Source organism: Mobula birostris, chromosome 10 (assembly GCF_030028105.1).
Source record: "Mobula birostris isolate sMobBir1 chromosome 10, sMobBir1.hap1, whole genome shotgun sequence".
Classification (NCBI taxonomy): domain Eukaryota; kingdom Metazoa; phylum Chordata; class Chondrichthyes; order Myliobatiformes; family Myliobatidae; genus Mobula; species Mobula birostris.
Genome location: NC_092379.1, coordinates 35739486 through 35758614, shown reverse-complemented (window position 1 = coordinate 35758614; position 19129 = coordinate 35739486). Strand labels below are relative to the sequence as shown.

At 44.0% G+C, this 19129-nt stretch overlaps 1 protein-coding gene across 1 annotated transcript in view; it reads right to left on the bottom strand.

Annotated features, from left to right (window-relative positions):
• LOC140203580 (uncharacterized) overlaps positions 1-16270 on the bottom strand; it is a 63216-nt gene extending 46946 nt beyond the window's left edge. The window contains exons 1-9 of the mRNA XM_072269625.1: positions 16099-16270; positions 15574-15683; positions 14505-14595; positions 14313-14413; positions 10686-10918; positions 8771-8918; positions 5790-5945; positions 2470-2584; positions 43-113 (exon numbers count right to left, since the gene is read on the bottom strand). Coding sequence (XP_072125726.1) covers positions 43-113; positions 2470-2584; positions 5790-5945; positions 8771-8918; positions 10686-10918; positions 14313-14413; positions 14505-14595; positions 15574-15683; positions 16099-16270 — 1197 coding nt within the window. The remainder of the gene's footprint in view (positions 1-42; positions 114-2469; positions 2585-5789; positions 5946-8770; positions 8919-10685; positions 10919-14312; positions 14414-14504; positions 14596-15573; positions 15684-16098) is intronic.
• Between the last annotated feature and the right edge of the window lie 2859 nt (positions 16271-19129).

Here is a 19129-nt window from a genome sequence, read left to right as displayed (position 1 = left end):
ATAGACTGTATAACCAGCCAAGAATTTCAGAAGGCATATTACCTTAACATACGGCAAGATGTGACGTATTATGACAGTCTCCCTGCAATCTACTGGCAAGTTTTCACAGAAATCTGCAAGATAGAGTACTGCATGTTAGAGAGTTATTCTCAAACAAAACAATGGAGTCAGAGAAAAGTACAGCACAGAAATAGCCCATCTATTCTGTGCCGATCCATTTAAATTGCCTACTCCCATCAACCTGCATCTGGACCATAGCCCTCAATACCACTACCATCTACGTACCCATCCAAACTTCTCTGAAATGTTGAAATCGAGCTTGCACGCACCACTTGCGCTGGCAACTCGTTCCACACTCTCACCACAATGATAAATCAATAAAGTTTAACAGATTAAGCAATTGCTGAAAAGCATCTGCCTTAATATTTGTATCTTCTCACAAGATAGTGGCAAGAGAAAACATACATTCTGAAGCACAATTTAAGTCGCACAAGGAAAAGCAAGGCCAGCACCTACAGTGTAAACATCAAGAGTCAGACAGCACAGGTTCAATTCTGGCACATCTGTACATTCTCCCTGGAGTAAACCCCGAGGGAAAAATCCGGAGCCGGATTCTCCGAGGCAGTCCGACGTTGAGTTCAACGCTGACTGGCAACTCCTGCGATGCCACTGGTACCAAACTGTATCGGTCTCTGCCGATCCTTTGGATTCATCAGATGCGTGGAGAGGGGGAGCCTGCTACATGGGCAACAGCTTACTCTCCATATCATACTGCCCTGGCTTACGTATCACGTAGACAGCTGCACGTAACATCCATGGTGGACCCTGACCAACGGAGGGCCTCGGGTTAGGCAGTCAGTGGTACAAACGTAAAGAACAGCATTCACTCTTTTTCACAATCTCACAACCTTTCAAGACTCTGCACAAGCAATGAAGTGCACTTTGTAAGGAGCAGCCACCATCGGAACATGAAGTCAAGTGGCACACAATTCCTTTCCATTTGCTGTCATCCAGTTCTGGGATCAGATCAGGATGCCAAAGGGGAGGCATGCTGGCATGCTGTTCTCACTTGGAGAAGTGTCACCTGGATATGTGGTACCACATTAAATAGAGTCATAGAAAAGCACAGCGCAGAAAAGGCCCTTTGGCCCCTCTCGTCCATTCTGAACAATTCAAACTGTCTACTCCCATCTGCCTGCAGCAGGACCATAACACCCCCCCCCGCCCCATATCCGTACTATCCATGTACCTATCCAAACTTCTCTTAAATATTGAAATCAAAACTGCATGGACCACTTGTGCTGGCAGCTCGTTCCACTCTCATGACCCTCTGTGTGAAGAAGTTTCCCCTCATGTTCCCCTTAAGCTGTCACCTTTCACTCTTAACCCATGACTTCTGGTTGTAGTCCAACCCAACCTCAGTGGAAAAAACTTGCTTGCATTTATCCCATCCATACCCCCCCATAATATTGTACCTCCATCAAATCTGCTCTCAATCTTCTGCATTCTGAAGAATACAGTCCTAACCTATTCAATCTTTCCTTCTAAGTCAGGTCCTCCAGACCAGGAAACATCCTTGTAAATTTTCTCTGCATTCTTTCAACCTTGTTTACATCTTTCACAGGAGTTCAAAGTTCAGGGGTGTCCAGGGAAGGGGTCGCACCTCTGGTGAAGGGGCTTGTCGTGTCCATTCCGGGGCAGCTCACTCACCTGTGCTCCCCACCGGACACTCATCTCTCCCCTGTGGCTGCAAGCAGCCATTTGCACGTGACAGCAGTCTCATACTCCGGTGAGATTCGGACAAGCCAGTCCTAGCACGCAAAGTCAGCCTCAGCGGACTGGGCGGGTGCGATCTACAGTAAAGCCCAATGGCCAGGAAGGTGGCTCTGCATCGCTCTGTGGAGAACGAGGGGCATGAAAAGACACAGAAAGCGTCCTGGTCATCCACTGCAAACAAGAAGACCCCAGTTTCTTCTGGCGCTTGTTCATACCACTGGACCCGGACTTCTGAGGCCAAGAGAGTGGAACTGCCACAGTGCAAAGGGTTTTCCATTTTAAAAACTCTCCCGCACAGGTTTCCTGTCATCGTCGGACAAAATGTGCAACCACCATGTGTACTATACACAACCTTACAGGCAGCCACAAAGCAAAGGAACCCAACAGAACCTATTAAAAACCAGAAAACCGTCAATCACACAATGCGCAGGAAAAAAAGACAAATTGTGCAGACAAGAAACGGAAGCAAATAATGTTCAGGACTGCACTGCAAAATGCCAGGTTGTACAGCTGGATCAAAGGCTCATCTCCACTAGGAAAGTTACAGGCACAGATTGCAGTGTCATTGCCCAGAACAAGAGTCTATTACTAAAGTAATTGATAGTTGTTTCTGCTGCCAGAAAGTTGTCACTGTGCTTCACCAACAACATCTTAACCGGATGGAAAAGACAAGAATGAGAATTCCCAACCAACCTTTAACTTTGTTGGCCCCAGCTGCTCGCACTTCAGCCTCACAATCTTTCAACAGGTTTTGGAAAGCAGGAACCAGATCATTTTCCGCAATTTCAGGACCCACGGTTTTCTGAAGCTTTAAAGGCAAGAGAAACCAAATGAGTAACAAAGATAGAGCGGGTTTCAATAGCAGCAATCTGTGCATTAACACGTGAACAGAGGAATCACAAAGACAACACCATCTTTCTTTTCCACGCTCGTCTCGCTGCTGCCATCAGGTAGAAGGTGCAGGAGCCTCAGGACCCACACCACCAGGTTCAATAACAGTTACTACCCCTCAACCATCAGGTAGAAGGTACAGAAGCCTCAGGACTCTCACCACCAGGTTCAATAACAGTTACTACCCCTCAACTATCAGGTAGAAGGTACAGAAGCCTCAGGACCCACACCACCAGGTTCAAGAACAGTTATTACCCCTCAACCATCAGGATCTTGAACTACAGGGGATCAGTACACTTAATCGATTGAGATGTTCCCACAAGCAATGATCTTACTTTAATTACTCTTTACCTTGTTATTTCATACTCTTGTTATTTATTGCTATTTATTTATATTTGCATTTGTACTTTATCTTTTATTGATCCTGTTTACAGTTACTATTCTATAGAAATTGCTGAGTATGCCCACAGGAAAATGAATCTCAGGGTTGTATGTGGTGACATGTATGTACTCTGAAAATATGAACTTCAAAATTAAAAATCTGAACTATACCTTAGCTACAGACTTCACTGCAAGATTAGTTTATACGTGATCTTGAGCATAGAAAGTGCCTTTTGTGATGGTCTGTCATTAGTAATGATAGCAGAACATTATAAATACAATAAACTCCGTACCGTTCTAATGCAATTGTTTTCCAATAATGGGTTGGTGCCAATTTCACAAGTGCTCTGGCAACCTTTATCTTGTTCTGGCATATTTCCCCTTCCTTTCCAGTCCTGATGAAAGGTCTTGGCCCAAAACACCGACTGTTTATTCACTTTCATAGATGCAGCCTGACCTGCTGAGTTCTTCCAGCATTTTTGTGTGTGTTACCTTATATGGAGCTTATTTTTGAACACAGGTTAGTTATCTTATAAAGACAGACAATATAAAGTCTTTGCCTGTTCCAGGGGTAATAATCCTAAACTGACAAAATGGCTGTGTTTTCTGTGTGCTTTTGAACACTGGTCCATCTGTAATTTGCTTTAATTTTCGATCAGGTTTACAGTTTTGAATTATGTAATTTTATCATGGGTGGCGGGGTGGAAATACATCTCTACCAAGAGAGGTGTAAGGCGTTCCTTCCCTCCGCTAGCCTGCAGGTCACCCTTGGGCAAGGTGTAGCACCTGCTTAGCCAACCCCACCCCCCAATCAGGGTCACGTGAAGCTATGGGGTAAGAGGAAAGAAACCCAGAGAAATGTTGCCATTGTGTTCAGATGTTTATCAATGAGTGGATACCCGATGCTCTGGTAAAGAAATAAATGAGTGGGGAGAAAAAGGGAATGGTCAGATAAATGGTGTCCATTTAGAAGCAGCATTCTTTAGTGTTACCCAGGTAAAACAGCTGTAATGATCTATCCTTGATAAAATATCCACAGATAAACCAGCTGCTTCAGTACAGATTTTACACTCATACAGAACAGAAAGATTTAATCTCAATTCTTTGGGTGGGACCAGATTTTCCTGGCCTAAAGAGACGGAATTTTAAATTTTTAAAGAAAGGCAAAGTTGAGAAAATATTGTCGTTGATGGCTCTGAATCCGAAAGTATGGTACACAGACAACAACGTGAGCAATTCTAATCAGCTAATTTCTCAGGTCAAAAAAAACAACTAAATAATGTTATTTAATGATTAAATAATGTTTCTTAATTGTTAAATAATGTTAACCTGATCGTTAATGTTTGCAATTAACCTGTGTAGGCAATGTGCCTTTATTTTGAGGATTTGGATCACATTGTGGTGAGAAAAGCACGGAGATTTCAGTTGATCCGAGTGTTTTCCCAGGCTAGGAAAGCCTAAGACTAAAGGGCATAGATTTAATTGGAGACACAGAACACAACAAGCTGTTCCGGCTCTTCAAACTGCACCGCCAGTAAGCCACTTCGTGCAACAATCTACAATGACCCTTTAACATACTAACCGGAATGCTTTTGGACTGTGCGAGGAAACCGGAGCACCAGGAGGAAGCCTGAGGCAACAAGTTTTGTACTCAGAACAAAGACCATCTGGTTCAAAAACTATAAACACACAGGAGATTCTGCAGATGCTGGAAACCCAGCACAAAATACTGGAGGAACTCAGCAGGCCAGGCAGCATCTATGGAAATGAAATAAACAGTCGATCTTTCGGGCCGAGACTGCTCTTCAGGGCTATAAATCTGCCGATGACACAACTATTGTTGGCAGAATTTCAGATGGTGACAAGGAGCCGAAGAGGAGTGAGATAGATCAGCTGGTTGAGTGGTGTGGCAACAATCTGGCACTTTGTCAGTCAGACCAAGGAACTGATTGTGGACCACAGGAGGGTGAAGTTAAATCACCACCTCCCTACACCATACCTGGTTTGTGTGAAGTCAGCAGTGGGAAGGAACCAGCAAAGTCCAGTCCATCAAAATTTTAATTAAATTAATTAATTAATGCACTACATCACAAAATTTACCACAATGACAGTAAAACCAAGGAACTGATTGTCGACGTCAGGAAGGGGAAGTCAAGGGAACACACATCAGTCCTAATCAAGGGGACTGTGGAAACGGTGAGTAATTTCAAGTTCCTGAGTGTCAAAGTCTCTGAGGATCGTCCTGGCTTTTCGATCTTTCGGCTCATTTTTAAACAGAACTGAAGTTCCCCTTAACTTCCTCCAGTCAAAAGTGAAAAATATCAGTGTCATCAACCTGTGCACGTGCTGAATCCCCAGATCCCTGGCACTATGCCAACAAGTTTGTTCTAAACCCCTGTCACAGGATTATCCTTCAGATACACTGAAAAAGATCTGAGCTCAATTCAGACCAACTTTGTTCTATTTCAGATCCATGTTTAAAAACAGGCTAATTAAATGAATCTGGAAAGAAATCTCAGCACCTTTTGGCATGTCAGTCAATTCTATTAAAAGTACGCAGGTGCTTGATTTAATGGTTTTTTAAAACTATATTAGAGGAACTAATCGTGTTTTCATGACTTTTGACAGAATCAGAAGGGATTCCAGCTGGAACAGAAAACTTAAAGACTAGTTTTAAAACATAAATGCACCATATCATCATACCAAAGAGATGCACTTTGTGCTGTAGCAATAACACGTACCTCAGAAAATTTGTCTGCCACCACATAGCGAACACGCCAGGATTCATCGTCCACTGCCTGCCGGAGGGTCGGCATCACCAACGCTTCCAGGTCTTCCTGGGGCAGCAGCTGGGCTATGCTCACACAAGCCTCAACTGCCAACAGCCTCACCAAATCCTGTGAAAAAGATGTTCAAACCGGGATCGAGCTGGTTCTTCATTAAAAAACAAAATTAATTTACTGAAGTTAACATTAGGAAGAACTAATCTCATCAAGAAATTCATAAAAATAAATACTGACAATATAACAATTGTTTCCCAGATGATATCTGTTCAGATCACCTAGAAAGTAGCAACAGGTTTCATTACTTTGCAATGTGTGCTGGAATCTTCCCAGGATACAAGTACTGGAGTGTATCAACATGCAACCTTTGATGGAAGCATTCCTTGGATTAGTATATTAGCAAATGTCATGACAGTGCAAAAATTTATTGATAAATCAATTTTCTTTCTCCTGCTCTTGAAGCACCACTCTCTGCTGAGTGAATCTCCAAGCTAATCACCCAAGTGGTCACTTTTCACCGTAGGATGTAGGAGCTGAATTAGGCCATTTGGCCCATCGAGTCTGCTTTGCCATTTCATCATGGTTGATCCATTTCACCTTCAGCCCAATCTCCTGCCTTCTCCCCATATCCCTTCATCGAAACATGGAAATCTACAGCTCTTTACAGGCCATCCGGCCCCAAAGTTGTGCCGACCATGTAACCTACTCGAGAAACTGCCTAGAATTTCCCTACCGCATAGCCTTCTATTTTCCTAAGCTCCATGTACCTATCTAAGAGTCTCTTAAAAAACCCTACTGTATCCATCTCTACCACCTTTGTTGTCAGTGCATTCCACACACCCACCACTCTCTAGGTGAGAAACTTACCTCTGACGTCCCCCTTATACCTACTTTCAAGCACCTTAAAACTATGCCCCCTCATGTTAGCCATTTCAGCCCTGGGAAAAAGCCTCCGGCTATCCACACGATTAATGCCTCTCATCATCTTATACGCTTCAACCAGGTCACTTCTCATGTCCTGACTAATCAAGAATCTATCAACCTCTCTGCCCTGAATATACCCAATGACTTCTCCTCTGTGACAATGAATTCCACAGATTCTCTGGATAAGGAAATCCTTCCTCATCTCCATTCTAAATGGACAAACCTCTGCTCTGAGATTGCTTCCTTTGGTCTTAGGCTGTCCCACCATAGAAAACATCCTCCCCATATCCACTCTAGAGGCCTTTTAGTATTTGACAGGTTACAATGAGATCCCTCCCCCTCATGCTTCTGAATTCAAATGATTACAGGCACAGAGCCATCAAATGCTCCTCGTACGACAAGCCTTTCAATCCTGGACCTTTCAATCACTTTCGTGACCCTCCTTTGAACCCACTCCTGTCTTGGCAAACCCTTTGTAAGATAAGGGGCCCAAAACTACCTTCAATATTCCAAGTGAAGCCTTATAAAATGTGAACATTACATCCTTGTTTTGATATGCTAGCCATCATTGGTGGGGTCTGAACCTGGAGCAAGTGTGAACATCTCCTTGGCTACAGATGTGAAGGTTTATTTCCAGGAGTCACTGGACAGTAACCAGAAGAGAAGCTTACTCAACACCAAGGAGCACACGTCCAACCGTTAACCAGAAGCTAGGTGAGAGTCCAAAGTGTCCATCCCAGCTCCCCTTCAGCGTACTATTTCTGTACAACTCTGGCTCCTTCGTGCACGAGGATACTGTGGACTGCGTCAAGCCTTTTGCCCGGGATACTTTAGGTTGGAGGAATATGAAAGGACACACACTGATTAAACAGTTCACTCTTCAGGCAAAAGCCTCAAGATAACCACCTTCTTGGAGGAGCATCTCCAGCTGGAGTACTGGAATGGTGTAATCATGCCGATAGATTGACAGGCACCGCTTCCATCTGCTGTGGACAAAGGAAGTTTATAAAGCAGGGGCTCCCAACCTGGGGCCCCTCGGTTGATGGTAGGGGGTCGATGGCGTAAAAGAGGGTTGTGAACCCCGGTTACAAAGGTGAACATATGGTGCAGACTACGACAACAGAAACTTTGCAAGCAGGAAGTGGCATTAACAAGGCGTAGCATATTGAGTACATGGACGTATTGACCGGATGCAACTCAGTTCTTTGCCACGGACACACCATCCATACTAATCTTTCCCACCTCCAGCTGATCCATACAGTAAAATGCAAGCGGTAATGTGGGGGGGAGAGGTGTCAAATCATGCAATTGCTCCAGTGAGCGGAATGACAGACAGCCTGTGACCGGAATGAGCCAACTGCTCTCCGTTATTTCACACACTGCCATGACGTGTGGGATACAGAGGCTCCTCAGTACAAGCAATTGATACACATGTGACATAAAGCCAAGGTGACAGCAGCAGCTTCAGCAAGATGAATCATGACAAGCCATGGGGAATAAGATCACCTTTCTTCACTATAATCCACGCTTCCCTCATCCACGTCACCTGCATTCCCACCCCACAAGCCTTTCCAGCGCATCAGTGTCTGTAGCCCCCACCACCCACAATAGACTCCTAGACTAATCTCAATCCTCCGCTATCTGCAAGGGGCCTCTGCCACTAATCACACCCCGCTTCACCCACCCCACCCTTCAGGTTTCCACGCCACTCATTCATCCTCGCCGCTCTCCCCGAAAGCAAGACAAGGTCTACACTCGCCCATTTGCCTCCGTTCAGGGCTGCAAACAGTTCTTGCAGGCGAAGCGGTGCTTTCCTCTCGGAGCTATTCGCTGTATCTGGAGCTCCTGCCGTGGCCTCCTCGACATCGGAGGACCAACACAGATGGGGTTAGGGGGGCGGCTTCTTCATCGAGCACCTTCTCTGGGTCCGCTGAGACAGCCGGGGTATCCCAATGGCCACCCACTTCAATTTGACTTCCCGCTGCTACCCCAGTGTCTGCTCTACAACTACATACCTGCTCATCAGAAGCCAGGGAAGTGAAGAGGGGTAGAATGTCACGTTTTAAAAACTCCAGCTCCACAACCTTTGCAAATTCACCCAACTTTGATGCTGCTGCCTGGCGGACCACTGGTGTGTCATCTGAGCACAAGCTGTGGAAAAGTCTGCAGAAAAAATAAAATTAAAGGTCACATAGGAGTAGTCGCCCATTGATGCAGAACTTAACAATTCGCAAGCAGAAATACAAGCACTCAAAATTGACATTTTTGCAATTAATGTTTCTAAATCAGAAGCTACCAAACTATTTTGCTAAACCCATCATCATTTTGTGCTGTGTCATATGCTATGGGTGGTCACGGTCTTTCCATGACCCTGATTGTTCTCTGTAAAGTTTTCTACAGAAGTGGTTTGTCATTTCCGCCTTCTGGGCAGTGTTTGTCTTTACACGGTGGGTGACCCCCAGCCCATTATCAATACACTTCAGAAACTGTCTACCTGGCGTCAGGGGTCGCATAACCAGGACTTGTGATCTGCACCGGCTGCTTATCCACCACCTGATCCCATGGCTTCACCTGACCCTGATCGGGGCGGGGGCGGTGGGGAGGGGTCGGTGGTATCGAAGCAGGAGCTACACCTTGCCCAAGGGTGGCCTACAGACCAGCAGAAGGAAGCCTTCCACCTCCTTTGGCAGAGACGCATCTCCACCACACCACCCAAAAATCCAATATTTGTGGTATTCAGATTTTATCCTGAGAAATACTTCAAGATAGCAACAGAATATAGAAATTTACTGCACATTACAGGCCCTTCAGCCCACAATGTTGTGCTGACCACGTAACCTACTCTAGAAGCTGCCTAGAATTTCCCCACCATACAGCCCTGTCTTTTTCTGAAACAACTGACTGTGTCTGAAAGTTTACACAAATGACACCACAAAAAATTTTAATTCAGGGAGTAAAGCGGCTGGAAGTGAACCCCAGATGTGGGACTCCTGCACTTGGAGCAGAACAGAGCCATTGGTTGTGGACTGCAGGGGCACACAGTTACCAAAGCAACCTTCTCCTCCGACAAAACTCAAACACCTCCGAACAGGTGAAATCCTCTGCGCGCCAGATTAATCAAAATGGCCCTGAAGCAGAGCAACAGGCTTGACAAGACACGGCTCTCAAAAAGAGCACGCCTTTGTAAATGACAAGGCCACTTCAACCCCACAGCCGAGAGTAAGCGATGAGCACCACTCCACTATGATGCACCTCGGCTTTTGCTCCTTCCTCACTAAAAACACACAAAAAACCTTCAGTTTATGTCATTAAAAACAAAAATGCCACACTTTCTGTGCTATTTTGGGGCTGATTATTCTCTAAACTAGAAACTTCTACCCACTCAGTTAAAACAAGGTCCTGTCCACCATGGTGGTAGCATCTTATCGCCAATAAAACCAAATTATACCGAAATTGGGTGGCAGGAAGGAAATACGTCCCTGCCAAAGGAGGTGTAAGGCACTCCTTCCCTCCACTAGCCTGCAGGTCACCCTAGGGCAAGGTGTAGCACCCGCTTAGCCTCCCCGATCGGGACTACGTGAAGCCGTGGGAGCAGGTGGTGGACGGTTGTATGAGCAGCAGGTGCAGATCTCAACTCCTGACACTGACACCAGGCAGACAGTCTCGGAAGCGTATTGATAATGGGCTGGGGGTCACCCGTCTTGTAAAGACACACGCTGCCCAGAAAGAAGGAGATGGCAAACCACTTCCGTAGAAAACTTCGCCAAGAACAATTGTGTCCACGGAAAGACCCACGATCGTCCACACCATACGACACGGTACATAATGAGCGATACTACAGGATGTAGATTTTCTACAATAATACTGTAATATTCCTAGCTAACTTCTATCATGTTCATCTGCAGCATTCCAAGGGAGGAAAGTACTTACTGACGCAGCTCGGCCTTTACAGAGCTGGATACCCGAGGGTAGCAGACACTGAAAAGGCTGCATGCCGAAGTCCTGGACGTGAACCAGTCACCACAAGTCAGGCGCTTGACCAGTGGCACAAAGTGGACTTCTAGGTCTGCAGGAGAGTGCTCGTGGGAGATGGCTCGCAGTGAATCGATGGCTTTATCTCGTACTACCGATTTTTCCACCGTTGCCAGGTTCTCCAAGGGAGGCTGATTAGTGGGAAAGAATTAAACTGAAACACATCTTCTTTTTACTCTACTTCTAAGAAACACAATATTTAGAAACAATCTTTAAGATAAATTCTTACATTGCTGAGAATTAGGAATTCTCATAAAGAACATGAGACAGAGAAACATTTAAAGGTAGAACAATATAGAGCCGTGCTGAAGGATAAAACACAAACTACCAAAAACTGTATAAATCAAAGGACATATTTTCTCAATCACAGAAATTCTCAAGGTTCCTAACCAGAAAACACTGTACTAATATTAAATGGAAATTACACTGTCATGTTCCTAATTATCAGTAACTACTATTTCATCTTCAAATTAAGTACCAATAATTGTTCATCCTATGAGGTTTTAATATGCAAATAAACATGAAGCTGCCTGTCATAATAATTTTGCCAAAGTTTGAGGGAAGTCCATGGTCATCCACTTTGTTAGAAGAAATAAAAGTGTAAACTACATTCTAAATTGGGAGAAAATTCAAGAATCCGAGGTGCAAAGGGACTTGGGAGTCCTCGTGCAGCATTCACTAAAGGTTAACTTGCAGGCTGAGGAAGGCAAATGCAATGTTAGCAGTCATTTCGAGAGCACTAGAATATAAAAGCAGGGATGTAATGTTAAGGTTTTATAATGTATTGGTGAGGCATCATTTAGAGTATTATGAGGAGATTTGGGCCCCTCATCTATGAAAGGAGGTGCTGACATTGTGTAGAGTTTAAAGGAGATTCACGAAAATAATACTGGGAATGAAAGGCTTGTCACGTGAGGAGTGTTAGATGGCTCTGGGCCTGTACTCGCTGGAGTTCAGAAGAATGAGAAGAGACCTCATTGAAACCTATCAAATGTTGGAAGGTCTGAACAGAGTGGATGTGGACAGGATGTTTCCTATGGCAGGGGAGTCTAAGGCTAGAGGACACAGCCCCAGAATAGAGGGATATCCTTTTAGAATGAAAATGATGAGGAATTTCTTTAGCCAGAGGGTGGTGAATATGTGGAATTCTGTGCCACAGGTGGCTGTGGAGGTCAAGTCATTGGGTATATTTAAGGCAGAGATTGATAGGTTCTTGATAGGTTCATGGCATCAAAGGTTACTGGGAGAAGACTGGGGAGTGGGGCAGAGGAGGGGAAAGAAGGATCAGCCATGATTGAAAGACAATTTGTAAGACTCTTGATTAATCGTAGCATGGAAGGATACAGGGAGAAGGCAGGAGATTGGGGCTGAGAGGGGAAAATGGATCGATGGGCCAAATAGCCTAACTCTGCACCTTTATCTTATGGAACTATTCAAACAACAACTGCGCCCACGTTTCAGTTTAGAATTGCAGCCATCACAGGGGCTCCGAGAAAACGCTTCTGAATTGCTATTTTCTATAATACAAAGCCACGCCATCTCAGCGTTCTTCAAGAAACACTGCTAACAGTTTGTGATATTTTATATACAGCCCCTACCCACACATGAGCAAATTGGATTCCTGACGTAAATGCTTTAAGAATTCTCTGCCTGTACTCGCAGGTAATTTTACACAAAAAGAAAACATTTTTGAAAGGAGTATCAATACAAAAAGAATGTACACACTCTACACTCAACATACTGAATGCTGGAATGTCTAATTTGGAACCACTGCAAACAATAAAGTAAAACATGGAACAGTAAAGTACAGAAACAGGCCATTCGGCCCACAATGTTGTGCTGAACCAGCTAAAAAGAAAATCAAAAACCACCAAGAACTAATCCCTCCTACCTACACAATGTCCATCTCCATCCATCTTTCTCATACCCATGTGCCTATCCAAAAATCTCTGAAAAGCCTCTACCATCATATCAGTCAATGTATTCCAGGCATCCACCAGTCTGATGGTAAAAAAACTTACCCCTCACATCCCCCTTGAACCTACCTACCCACTCTCACCTTTAATGCATACCTCTGGTATTAGACATTTAAATCCTGGGAAACAGATACTCCTCTCTACTTTATCTATGCACATGCTCCTCATAATCTTACAAACCTCTAGCAGATCTCCCCTCGGCCTCCAGCGCTTCAGAGAAAACAACATAAGTTTATCCAGCTCTCATGATCGCAAGTCCTCTAAACCAGGCAACATTCTGGCGAACCTCTTCCGCATCGACTCCAAAGCCCCAACATCTTTCCTATAGTGGGACAATCAGAACTGCATGCAGTACTCCAGACGTGGCCCACCCAGAGTCTGATAAAGTTGTAGCACTTCCTCTAAAGCAGGCAGCATCCTGGTTAAACCTCATTGATCGAGCTACTTTGGTGGTTTCATAAATTGATTTCATTGTTTTAATTCTGAATTGTCCTATGATGAACTGATCACTGAAAATCATTTCAATTTGATCTATGCCCTGTAATACCCTGAGGCCCTCGTTATTTAATTTCAGAATCTTGTTCCCCATTATGGGTATTTAAAAACAATGCAAGTATGTTATTTTAAATAAATATTTAATGCATAGGACCATTGCATCTGGGCATTAAAATCTGTGTTTTGTTTCCCCCGGTTGGGCTCATGTTGAACGGATATTTGGTCAATACAGAGCAGAGGTTTCAGTGTTCGGGGGACGGTATCAGTCCGTGTAAGTTTTCCAACAGGCTGCGCGGGTGAACCTGGATCAGGGATAGAGTAACTACACTTCACTGTAGCAATTCTCAATGATACACCCCTCCAATATTTCAACCAGGTCCTGAAGAAGGGTCTCGGCCAGAAACATTGACCGCTTACTCTTTTCCACAGACGCTGCCTGAGCTGCTGAGTTTCTCCAGCGTTTTGTGAGAGTTGCTTTGGATTTCCAGCATCTGCAAACTTTCTCGTGCCTACAAATATGTTGGGGTGGCACAAAGCCTCATCTGCCTCAAAGATTTTATTGCAAACAATAAAAGCAGAGAGGGTTCTGTATGTGTCCATTTACCCCTCATTCAAGCAACCCATCATAACAAAGAAAGATTACAGGGACATTGCTGGGTCTGGAGGACCTGAGTTATATGGAAAGATTGATTTTGTTAGGACTTTTTTTTAACTTGGAACATAGAAGATTGCAAAGAGATATGACAGAAGGAGACAGGATTATGAGGGGTTTAGATCGGGTAAATGCAAGCAGTCATTGTCCACTGAGGTTGGATGAGACTGCAGCTAGAGGTCATGGGTTAAGGGTGAAAGGTGAAATGTTTAAGGGGAACATGTGCTGAACTTTTCTATGACTCATTATTAAGTCACTTACTTTATCATTGCCTGTGGAACCCTGCTGCTTTGAGAATCATCTTCTGGAAATTAACCTTTATTAAGACAGTAATACCACTTCAATGGCATTAACCGCGTGTCCGTCTTGTGCAGTGCTTTGTAAATGTACGTCCGCTCTTACCAGCAAACAGTGAACATACTCCGGTCCGCCAACGAGCACCGTGAAGCTCCCTAGTTGCTCCGCTAATGCCAGCAGTGCCTCGTCTTCATCGAAAATGGTGTCTGCATCGAGACGAGAAATCAGTGGCAAGGCGATTCTGAGAGGCGATTGTTCAAACCGAGGCAGCCCAACCACACGCAGCTTTGTACCTACCAGTCAGAAGTGGGAGCAGCTCACTCCGGGTATGCTCTTCCCCCAAGGCCAAGGCAATTGTGGACAGTTGCTTTATGTTGTTCAACCGTAACTGGGGAAAGGAAAGAAATGAAATTGATCAATGCCATCCAACCCTGAACAGAATTCTGGAAAAAAAAAGATATTACTGGCCACTCCACTGGGCACCGCACAACATTATTCTCGTCAGCACAAGTCCCGAGCCCAGTCATTAAATGGTTTCTCTTTCTACAGATGCCGAGCCTCTGCTTTGGTCATCCATTTCCATGAATACAGGACCATAATTCACTGAAAGTGGTGCCATGGGTAGATATGGTCATGAAGAAAGCTTCTGGCACCTTGGGCTTCATAAATCAAGGTAAGTTTGGACGTTATGTTGAAATTCTATAAGACAGTAGTAAGACCTAATTTGGAGTGTCGTGTGCAGTTTCAGCTGCCTACCCACAGGAAAGATGTCAGTAAAGTTGAAAGAGTACAGAGAAGGTTTATAAGGATGGTGCCAGGACTGGAGGACCTGAGTTATGAGGGAAGATTGAATAGGTTAGGCCCTTATTGCTTGGAACATAGAAGATTGAGAGGAGATTTGACAGAGGTATGAGGGATCTAGGGTAAATGCAAGCAGATTTTTGCCACTGAGGTTGGGTGGGACTACAACCAGAGGCCATGGTTTAAGAGTGAAAGGTGAGAGGTTTAAGGGGAACATGAGGAGGGAATTTCTTCACTCAGAAGGTGGTGAGAGTGTGGAATGAGCTACATACTTTTCAAAAACTTGTGAACGTCAGAAGCAATATAGCAATGCAAAGGGCCTTAAGAATAAGTTGACGGTGATATGAAGGATCTTCCAGCAATGGAACAGAAACAAAAAGAATAAAGCTAGATCAAGCCCTTTGAATAACCATATACTTAATTTCCTCAACAGTTTTCCAAATTAAACAATGAATATTGTGGATAGCAAATTGATTTTGGAGTAGTATATACAGACAACTTTCTTATTGCCCTAATCAAAGACTGGCAGGACAGTCAAGGTAAGAAGGTATAACAATAATCTTACCTTTAGTTTTTTACTGAGTCTGGCCTCCTGTGCCTTCAATCTCTCCTCCTGATACTTTTCATGCACTTCCTTCAATTTGTCTACACTAGATCTCTTGGCAGATGCTGTCCCTGTTAGGGATGCAATCAAATCCAAGTTATAATATGTAGTAGCTTCCAATTCAACCAATTCTTTATCATTCAAAATATACACCTCAGCAGGGAGAAATCAAGTAACAATTTTACTTAGTTTCTATTCATTTATCGCTACCTGAAGCTTAAGCTTCCAATTAAAATCTATCTGATTCAACGCAGTAATAGCTGCCAGAATTAATTGGAAACTCTCACATACCATTTTGTTTTGTTTATCACACATGTACTGAGAGCCCCAGTCTTAGAACACATACCGACTAACACATGTAGGGTTCTTGGTAATGTTAACTGCTAAGGCTAATGAAATGGCGTCTCTGTAATGCTAACTGCTGATGTAATAGTTTCTCTGTAGCTGCGATATTTGGGTTTTAACTACAGATAACAGGGAACTAACCAAACGAGAGACACATTATTCTATCTTGTTTGTCTGGGAACCGAGCTTTTGTGGTTTTTCGGTCGAGGCGAGTGAGGAGGTAGAACGAGTGCGGGGAGTGCTCGGTGATCACCGGACGGAGTCTACGGGAATTCGAGGGTCCAGCGGTTGGCAACGTTTCGGCGGAGGTCATTGAGGAGGAACACCGGAGGCGTGAGCTCCAAAGATTTTTGTGCACAAACTGTTAACTTTAACAAGAGTGGCATCTTTGTCTTTTATATTTGGTTTCTCTACTAACCACACAACAAAATAAGGGTTATAAAGGCCATGTGTCAGTTTGCCATCACCGTGAAGGCCGACGAAAAGGAAAGGGCGGATCGAGCAGTGGATCATTTGGGGGCTTCTGATGATGCCCTACCTCCAGTTTACTGTAACCTGACTGCTCTGAAGAGCAAGCAGCTGCCGGAATTGAGTTCTGGAGGAGTGGCAGCTGCTCAGTGAGGTGATCCGGGCACTGGCACTATCTGGTATGTATTTGGAAAGGGGGATATGGCGCAGGCGGAGAAGACAAAACCAGCTTCAGTACCTCCATTACTGAGAGAATAGCCTCGTTTGAAGTTAAAGAACCAAATTTTATACCGGCCATGTCAGCCCCGGACCGACCTCGGCGTTGCCAGCTGGTTCTGCCTGAGAAGTATCGGAGCATTGCGTTGAGTTCACTTCATGATGATTCTGGACATTTGGGGGTGGAAAAGACCTATGGTTTTTCCGGCCCTGAATGAAGTTGGAGGTTGAAGAGGACTGCAAGTCGTGCATTCGCTGCATACGCTGGAAGACACTGCCTGTGCAGGCAGCTCCTCTGTCATACCTGCAGAGTGCAGGGCTCCTGGACCTGGTGTGTATGGATTTCCTGTCTATACAACCCGATGCCAGCAACACGGCCAATGTCTTAGTCATCACGGACCACTACACTGGATATGCTCAGGCTTTTCCTATCAAGGACCAGAAGGCGACTACGGTGGCAAAAGTGTTATGGGAGAAGTATTTCATGCATTATGGCCTTCCCCAGGCGGATACATAGCGACCAGGGATGGGACTTCGAGAGTAGACTCATCTATGAGTTACTGGGCATGCTGGGAGTTGAGAAATTGAGGACCATGCCCTATCACCTGCAGGGCAATCCCCAGCCTGAGAGGTTTAAGCTTGGGACCCTGGAGATCAGCAAGGAGAGCAGGTGGAGTTAACATATCGGGCATCTGGTTCACTGTACCCGAAATGAAGCTACTGCGTGCACGCCATATGCAGGAAGCCAAGGCGTTACTAGTGAAGGCTTGAAACATGGATTGTCCCATATAACTGCTGAAAAGGCATGTTTAATTGGGGCCCATGCAACTGTCCGAGGCTTCACCTTTAGTTTGGAGAAAGTGGGAGAAACCTAAGTCAAACTTGAGAGTAAGAACTAGTTCTACCAGGTGAGGAAAGATGGTGATGAAGGGGAACTGATGAGGTCTGTTGTCTAGAAAGAAGCAGAACTTAAGGACTTCCTGGAAGGGGATGAAAATGTATAAACACTAAACCCATAGTGAAAATAAAGTGATCTGGGCCAAGCAACTGAAAGTGATTGAAGTGATGGAGAGATTGCAGACCAGATAATGTTCTAAGTGTCAGTTGCCAGAAAAACATTGGCAAGAACTGGAGGAAGAACACTTCCTACTTCTTTTTAAAATTAGGACTACATTATCTGTTACATTGATAAAACCAGACAGGTTTCCGGTTACCATTGGAAATAGGCAGGTAGGTTTTATTTTTAGAAACACAATTTAGTTGTTCAACTAATTTTTAAAAGTGTTTATACTTGTAAACTTTCAACTTAAAAAACTTTCTTTTATCAAGTGTTTTTGGAATGTGTCATCTCAGGTGTTTACAGAGAGAACATTTTGAGATGCAGACGTACCCTTTTTAACAAAGCAACTCAATGACACATTAGATCCTTCACCCTCAGGAAGCGATTTCCAGCTCTTTTCAGATTCAGTCCTGAAAACAAAAAGCAGAAAACTAATTTTGAGCTTAAGAGCTTGGCAGATAAATATCATATTGTCTTTGGAATTTTGCAGTGACGAAGGATCGCAGATCGACATTGTAGACTGCTTTTCTTTTCACAAATTCTGCCTGATTCTGTGCACGTTACAGCAAGCTACTCACAACATTTCTGAGCCAAATCCCACAGACTCAGGAGCACAGCAAATTTCACAGATTATCATTAAACTGCAGAATAGAATGAATTATGTCACTGGATGGAACAATCAGCTATTGAAAGAAAACCTGCTAGAAATTTAGGTAAACTTTTTGAAAACAGAAATCAAAATATCACAGGTGCTGGAAATGTAAAGAGAATGACAAAATATTCAGCAGGTGAAGCAGTGTCTAAAAAGAGAGAAACAAAATTACTGAAATAATATTTCAAAAGTCACTGTCATTGTTTCATGCTCCACCTCCTCAGTAGAAAGTACTGTACTACTCTTTAAAGAAGTCTGCTAAATAAATGAACAACAGTCACGTGCAACCTAATTTAAAAATAAGTACTTTCAATAGGGGAGAGGCCATCCCATTATGTTTAACTTATAAAACAGTGACACTACCAGTATTCTGAGAAGTCCTTTTCCAACTAAGGCTGTATTGCCCAGTGACATTACCTTTGTAGAGAAAGTGGTTCAGCCTTGGGCTTCTCAGCAGCAATGGAGGAAGGGGTTTTGATTTGTGGTTTGGTGGAACTGGACACTTTGCTTAGTTTTGCTGGAGTCCTTTTAATCGATTCATCACAGGACTGGTAATAGAAGAGAAAGAAAACGGTGAAATGTTGAAAGCTTCATTTTATTGTCAAAGTATGCATGTACAACTCTGATACTTGTCTTCTCCAGATAGCCCTGAAATACAGAAAGACCATGAGAGTTGATGAAAGAAAAGACACCAACTCTCCCCACCATCAGTACGACAAAGAAAAGAAACAATAACAATCCCCGACCCCCTGACTCGCAGAAAACAAACAGCAACA